The sequence below is a fragment of the Austrofundulus limnaeus genome, unplaced genomic scaffold (assembly GCF_001266775.1).
Source record: "Austrofundulus limnaeus strain Quisiro unplaced genomic scaffold, Austrofundulus_limnaeus-1.0 Scaffold2373, whole genome shotgun sequence".
Taxonomy (NCBI): Eukaryota; Metazoa; Chordata; class Actinopteri; order Cyprinodontiformes; family Rivulidae; genus Austrofundulus; species Austrofundulus limnaeus.
Window position 1 is genome coordinate 9,927 of NW_013954775.1, and position 8,034 is coordinate 17,960.

At 43.1% G+C, this 8,034-nt stretch overlaps 1 protein-coding gene across 1 annotated transcript in view; it reads left to right on the forward strand.

Annotated features, from left to right (window-relative positions):
* The window catches only part of LOC106510885 (ubiquitin carboxyl-terminal hydrolase 24), a gene marked incomplete at its 5' end in the record, with an annotated part of 17,762 nt that overhangs the window by 8,460 nt on the left and 1,268 nt on the right, over window positions 1–8,034 (forward strand). The window contains 8 exon segments of the mRNA XM_013999616.1: window positions 101–242; window positions 321–471; window positions 550–645; window positions 743–846; window positions 2,127–2,240; window positions 3,159–3,366; window positions 3,462–3,551; window positions 3,651–3,753. Coding sequence (XP_013855070.1) covers window positions 101–242; window positions 321–471; window positions 550–645; window positions 743–846; window positions 2,127–2,240; window positions 3,159–3,366; window positions 3,462–3,551; window positions 3,651–3,753 — 1,008 coding nt within the window.

The following is an 8,034-nucleotide window of genomic DNA, read 5'->3' on the forward strand; positions in this document are numbered from 1 at the left end:
GTGTGTGTGTGTGTGTGTGTGTGTGTGTGTGTGTGTGTGTGTGTGTGTGTGTGTGTGTAACTGTCAATCAGCTGGTTCTGTGTTGGGTGTGTGTGTTCAGCCAATCCGTACCCTGATGTGAGGAGGAGGTACTGGAACGCCTACATGTTGTTTTATCAGAAGATCAGTGACCAGAACTCTCCTGCTCTGCCAAAGAAAAGCCGAGTCAGCATCATGAGGCAGGAAGCTGAGGACCTGAGCCTGTGAGTCCAGAGTCCTGCTCAGACCAGGCTGTTACTTCATGAATCAGTTCTTCTCATTCAGACTGCTGTATGTTTCAGGTCTGCCCCCTCCTCTCCTGATGTCTCCCCTCAGTCCTCCCCTCGACCACCAAGAGCCAACAATGACCGGCTGACCCTTCTCACCCGCCTGGTGCGCAAGGGTGAGAAGAAGGGTCTGTTTGTGGAGAAAATGCCTGCTCGTATTTACCAGGTAACCCAGCTGCCTGTGTGAGTCTGTGAAGCCCCTCAGTGGGGTGGTCTCCTCATCAGCTCCTGTGTTGTTGCACAGATGGTGAGAGATGAGAATCTGAGGTTCATGAGGAACAGAGACGTCTACAGCAGTGACTACTTCAACTTCATCCTGTCCCTGGCTTCAGTCAATGCAGTGAGACTCTCTTTTCTTTTGTCAGAACTGACCTGTTGACTCAGCTGTGTGTAACACACAATCAGATGTAACACAACATGTTTACATCCTTTCACAGACTAAACTGAAGCATCCAGACTACCAGCCCATGGCCAAAGAAAGCCTCCAGCTGGCTGTTCACTTTCTCTTCCACACCTTTCTGCACACCAAAAAGAAACTCAGGTAACAACACACACACACACACACACACACACTCAAGGTTACTGTTGTGTTTTGTAACATTATTCATTTCTTTAAAAACAAAATAAATGCTATATCAAATAAAAAATACAAATCACAAATAAAATGAAAATCGTACATCTGCCCCTTTAAAAAACATAAATTAAAACAATAATCTACAAATAACAAAATAAAAAACACAAAACATCCAATCCTTCTTGAACAACAATAGATACACTTTATATAAATATGGAATAGTTTCCATATTTCTTCAACAATTCACTTGATCAATCTCTTAAACAGAAACATTAATCTGGCATCTTTGACTTCACTCACCAGATTATTCCATAATCTTATTCCTTGGATTGAAGTACACCGCTCCTTCAAACTGGTTCTAAATTTAGATTTAACAAACATCTCTGTCCCCCTTCAGATTGTAACAACGCTCTCTTTTAACAACACATAACTGGATGTTTGAAGTTAATGTGCTTTTATAAGCCTTATACAGAACTGACAAAATACTATAATCAACCAAATCATAAAACTTCAATAATTTCAACTGATAAAATAATATATTTGATGGGTGAAATGTTTTCTGGTGATAATTCTTATAGGTCTTATCTGTAAAACAAAAATAGGATTTATAATTGTTTTACACACYTTACCACAGACTTCAAAACACTGGGCCTCATTCAAGAACATGTTTGTATTGTTATCCTAAATTTCTCTTACTTTGTACAGTACTGCAAATAATTAGAGGTTTCCATGTCAGCTTTTCATCACCCAGAAACTTCACCTCACTGACTACAAATATCAACACCATCTAAATGGAATATCTATAGTTGTCTTTCAATTACTGAATATCATATAATTAGTTTTATCCAGATTTAATGATAATATATTTCATTTAAACTAAGTTTGTATTTTAACAAATTCTGTCTGCATCATTTCCAACAGCTGTTCTGTATCATTACCCAAACAAAAAAACGTGGTATCATCTGACAATAAAACACATATAAACAACCCTGACAYATTAACCAAGCCATTCACGTATAAAATAAATAACTTAGGTCCAAGTACAGAACCCTGAGGAACTCCATATGTTACAGAGTTCAGATCTTACAGCAATTATTTGTTTCCTGTTTCCTATATTTCAAATAGCTAGATACCCACTGCAGTACAGACCCTCTAATGCCATATTGTTCCAGCTGTGGCCTTCCTTAGTATCAAATGATGTGTATTTGTATTATCAGAGTATGAGATGTTGTGTATTTGTCGTGCAGGGTGGACACAGAGGAGTGGATGGCAGCGGTGGAGGTGTTGCTGTCTAAGAGCAGTGAGGCGTGTCAGTGGATGGTGCAGTACCTGGTGGGACCAGAGGGACGGGAAATCATCAGGTCAGAATTGATTGGGTTGCTGATAAATTTGGTGCCACCGTTTCTGAAACACTGCAGCTGTGTGTGGTTGGAACCTAATGGAGACGCATTGGGCCCAGACAGAACCGAACCACATACCTGGTGGAGCCGGGGCTTTATACCACTCCTCAGTCCGGCTGCATGAAGACAAGGTTTTTTTACATGACACTGTGGAAACCTGAGATGTTTTCACTGAAGCTTCATTTCCGTGAATATTTGGGTTTTTAAAGGCTGTGGTTTTAACTTTTGATCAGCTGATGAACAGACTAGCTCAGTTTAAAACTTGTTTTAATAAAATGCTGACTCAGATGTTTTTTGGTCTCACTCCTGTTTCCTCTTCAAAGCTCTACTCAGAACCTTCTTCAGGTCCAACAGTACAAAATGTGAATTCTAGCCATTTTTCAGCTGGTCTTAGACTTTTGATGAGGAGTGGATGGTCCAGGACCACAGTGTTAAAGTGTCAGAGTATTAAAAACATGTGTGTGTCTGTATTGGTGCCATGTTTGATGCTGACTGGTTCCAACGGTCAGACCATCTCTGGACTGTAAACATTCAGAGCTGGAGGGTAGTTTCCTAAAGCATGGCTGTTTTTACAGACTTGTGTTGCTTCCTCTGCTCTGTGTGTAATGATGGCCTGATCAGACATGATTGGTTGTTGAACATCAGATGTTTGTGTATCTATAAACCTCCAGCCCTCTTTGACACTTTACATGGTTGTTCTGAAGTAAAGGAAACTCTAAATTCCTGAGTCTGTGTCTCAGGCCCAGCAGGCCCAGCAGTCCAACACAACAGACTCACAGCTGTGCTAACCCTGGAACAATAAATATCTTAAATAAGTAAAGGAAAGAAACTGTTGTACCTCTGGTACCATGACTGCTGATGATGCTGTCCTCTCCTCAGGGTCAGTCTGTTGGAGTGCAGTGTGCGAGAGGTGAGGACAGTAGTGGCCTCCATCCTGGAGAAGACTCTGGAGAGTGCTCTGCACTTTGGAGACCCGGGCCTGGACGGTCTGACTGATGCTCTGCTGTCCTTATTGGACAAAGACGTTGCTGAAAATGTGAAGAACTGTGCGCAGTACTTCAGCCTCTTCAGTAACTTGGCTCAGAGGGTAATTCATGGCCGGTCACAGTGAACAACACTGGATTAATGAGGATWAATGAGTGTCTGAGCCGTGTGTGTGTGGGTCCTGTGGTTTGATTTCAGGGTTGTGGTTCTTGTCAGCTGTTGTTGAAACACTCAGCCTACCATCGGATGCTCATCTTCCTCTTAGGACCCAACAGACAAAACAACCAGGTATGACTGCACAGTGTCCACTGTGAGCCTGCAGAATGCCCTGTTTTCATGTACAGCTCCTGCTGGGTCTAAGTCTTGCAGCGTGACTTTGTGTTTCAGAATCGAAGGTGGAGTCCAGCCCAGGCTCGAGAGTTTCTCCACCTCCACAGCACTCTGGCCCTCATCACTCTGCACTCTGACCTCAGCTCCCAGAGGACACTGGGTGAGTCCCTCCTACTGTTAGCTGTCACACAAATGCAGAGATGGACATGTTGTTTTTGTCCCAACACGCTCCATCATGGACTCACCTGGACTCAATATGGCCACCACAGCTAGTGGATGCTAGCCGACACAGAAATATGTCTAATGCTGCGTTCAGACCCAACGATCAGAGCAGCAGGGTGTCTGGTTCACATTTAGGGCCGTCGAGAAGTCAGACCCTTACAGAGGTCAGACCCTTACAGAGGTCAGACCCTTACAGAGGTCAGACCCTTACAGAAGTCAGACCCTTACAGAGGTCAGACCCTTACAGAAGTCAGACCCTTGCAGAAGTCAGACCCTTGCAGAAGTCAGACCCTTGCAGAGGTCAGGCCCTTACAGAAGTCAGACCCTTACAGAAGTCAGACCCTTACAGAGGTCAGACCCTTACAGAGGTCAGACCCTTACAGAGGTCAGACCCTTGCAGAAGTCAGGCCCTTACAGAAGTCAGGCCCTTACAGAAGTCAGACCCTTACAGAGGTCAGACCCTTACAGAAGTCAGACCCTTACAGAGGTCAGACCCTTACAGAAGTCAGACCCTTACAGAGGTCAGACCCTTACCGAGGTCAGACCCTTACAGAGGTCAGACCCTTGCAGAAGTCAGACCCTTGCAGAGGTCAGACCCTTGCAGAGGTCAGACCCTTACAGAAGTCAGACCCTTGCAGAGGTCAGACCCTTACAGAGGTCAGACCCTTACAGAGGTCAAACCCTTACTGAGGTCAGACCCTTACAGAAGTCAGACCCTTACAGATCTTTACAGATGGACCTATAATCTGATGTGACGTCTAGTAGGGATGCAAACAATTAATTGTCTTACGATTATTTGTTGAATAATGGTTTATTAGATTAAAATTCCTTCCATTCCATTAATTGAAAACATCTGTTTAAACCTTATTTCTGTGTAGTTTTGACTTCATCCAGTAGAGGGCGCTGCTGCTCTCAGCCTGGCCTCTACCTCTAATTACTCCAGCCCTGTTGAGCTGAGAGCTGTCATCATTATTAAACGTACAAATGATGTTTAGTTTTACTTGTGACACAACAATAATAATGGACCAAACCAAACTGGAAGGAAAAGTACTGAAGTCTGTACTGGACCATCCAGCAGTATGACACTTAAAACAACAGAGCAGGACGACACAACGGTAAGCTAACTGTGGCTAACTTTAGCTTCTTCTTGAGTTTAACTCGTGTGAAAGAAAATAAAGTTAATCACTACAAATAATTAACTTGAAGTTAATCTGTGTAACGTAACCTGACCAGTGAACAGATCTAATGATGTTAAACCAGTCCAGATGGAACCACAGGGAACAGAAACAAACACAGGTCCAGTACTTGTTTCTACTCTCACGTCTTTCAGGGATATTTGATTATGTTTATAGTTTGTTTTTGAGTTAATCTTTATCTTAAAACATTACTCTGTGTTTAAATAATAGTTTTTTATCTTCAGGGTGGATTAGGTGTTTTACTTATTTTATTTTATTTATTCAACTAGCAACCGAACAGATTCCTGTTTTGTTATATTTTATAAATATGTCCATGTTTAATAATGTGAGAGAAATCTACAGTTTTCTGTTTATTCAGTCAGTGTTTAATACAGCTGGCACAATAAATTTATAATATATAATACTGTACTTTTTTAATTTACTGTAAAAAAAATTAGCCCTTCATGTTATAGAAAGACCCATGACTCAAGAGAAATGTCAGGTTTTTATGAAAATGGCCGCTTATCAATGAATTGTTAGTCGATGGATAAGATCAGTCAACTTTAGATGAATCCATTAATYGATAACTTGCATCCCTAGTGTGTAGTATTGCACGTTTTCATATTTCCAGCTTTGAAACAAGTCTTTGTCTGAACTGTAAAGCACTTTGGTCAGATTTTGTTGCTATAAATAAAGGTGACATTGAGTTGACACACAGCCAAAGCAGCAGGTGCTTGAGTTGATAAATCAGAAGTTTGCAGCTGTACGCAGAGTCAACCAATCAAAGAGACTCCACTATGTGACGCAGTGCTGTCCTAGTTCACAGGCTCCTCCTCATGTGGCCCACAAAGTCTCACAAACCAAGGATGCATCCGAGTATCCCTCCAGCTGAGGATATCCCAGGATTCAATGAGCCGACAGCAACTGAACAGAAATGAACATGGCAAAGTTTTGTTTTTTTAACGAGTCGGCGTAGTTTGTAAATTCATCACGGATCAAATCATTTGTTTTTTAAATGTAAGTTTAACAAATTAGATGATGATCTCATACTCTGATGGTTTGGACCCTCCTGCTGCTCGACCACCACCCGGTCTCCAGCCTCCTCCATTACTCGAGACCAGAACTTCTCCGTCTATGCTTCCGACCGAGCGCACCACCATCACCGCCTCGACGAAGATATATTCACTGTGGCTCCCGCCACAGATTCTCCTCCGGCAAGCCCATAAACTCCGTCTGGTCTGACCGAGCTCCACGCTGCATCACCCAGGCCACTAACAATAGCATGTTAGCTAACCTAGCTCGGTCGGCTCCAACACCTCCGCTGTTAACTTTGGGCTTTTAAACGTTCGTTCTCTCACTGGCAAAGGTCAGCTCAGTAAGGACCTTATCTTTGACTTTTCTCTGCTTAACTGAAACCTGGCAACAACAGAATCACTTTTTTTCATCTTAATGAAACAACCCCACCAGGGTTTGTTTACATCGCAGAATCCCGTGAATCTGGCCGTGGAGGAGGTCTCGCCATAATTCACCGCGAGAACTGGAAGGTCACTCCAGTTCACACACCTCCCTCCACCTCTTTTGAGCAGACTGTGTGCTTACTATCCGGCCCTACCCCCACCATTGTTGCCACTATTTATCGCCAACCCAAACCAAACAATTCTTTCATAAATGACTGCTGATTTTCTCGYCTACCTCTCAGCACTTTCAGCCAACATTGTCCTGCTGGGAGACTTCAACATTCATATGGATGTCGACAACAACCCACTCACCGGAGACTTTACATCCTGTCTCGACAGCTGTGGCTTCCAGCAGCTCAGCAATTTTCCAACTCACACCCTGGACTTATGTTGCTCTGGTCTGTCACCTCTTAAATGTTCTTCTGATGAGCTTCCCTTTACTGATCACCTGTTGCTTTCTTTCAGCGTTAATTTGAAATTCTCTTCTTTCAGACCACAACGCACCATTCAGTTTCATAACATCAAGAACATCAACCAGGAAGCTCTCCTTTCTCAGATTAACAACGATTTCTCCACCGTTAACTCAACTAACCKAGATGATCTAGTCTCCACCTACAACAATGGTCTCACCAACATCCTCGACTCTCTTGCTCCTCTTAAAACCTTCTCCACTTCTGCTCCATGGTTCACCTCAGAACTTCGCTCCATGAAAACACAAGGTCACAGACCAGAGTGACTCTACAAGAAATTAGGACTTACAGTTCACAAAGAGATGTACCTGAACCACACCTCACAGTACACAGAAAGTATCACTCAGGTCAAATCTATCTACTTCACTGACATCATCAGTTCCAACACTCAGACTCTTTTCTGTCTCCTAACGTCACAGTTTCATCTCTGAACTCTCTCACATGTTTCTACTGACTGCTGTCACTCCCTCATGTCATTCTTCACTGAAAGAATCTGCTCCATACACCAACACCTTGGACCAAACTCTGCCCCCAACATCTTTATAGACCCCACCCCCTCCATCCCCCTCTCTGTCTTCACTCTCCCCTCTGCTGCTGACGTCTTTGCCATCATTAGGAAGTCCAAATCCTCCTCCTCACAGCTAGATCCCATCCCCACAGTTTTGGTTAAATCCTGTCTCCCCTCTCTGCTTCCTGTCATCAGTAACATCATCCACTCCTCTCTGACCACTGCTACTGTTCCCACAGCTTTTAAACCAGCTGCCATCACCCCRTCATAAAGAAAACAGGTCTAGATCTGACTAACTTCAATAACCTCCGTCACATTTCTAATCTGTCCTTCATCTCCAAAMTCCTTGAAAAGGTCGTCTCTGATCAGCTTCACTCACAGCTCTCCAACAATAACCTGTGTGAACAGTTCCAGTCAGGTTTTCAACCACATCACAGCACAGAAACTGCTCTTATTAAAATGACTGATGAKCTTCTCCTTRCTGCTGACTCAGGACTTCTGTCAAAACTCATCCTCCTTGATCTGAGCTCTGCCTTTGACACCATCTCTCATCCTATTGTAAGGATCATCTTACACTTCTTATAACAAGGTTATAAGAGTAATTTAATT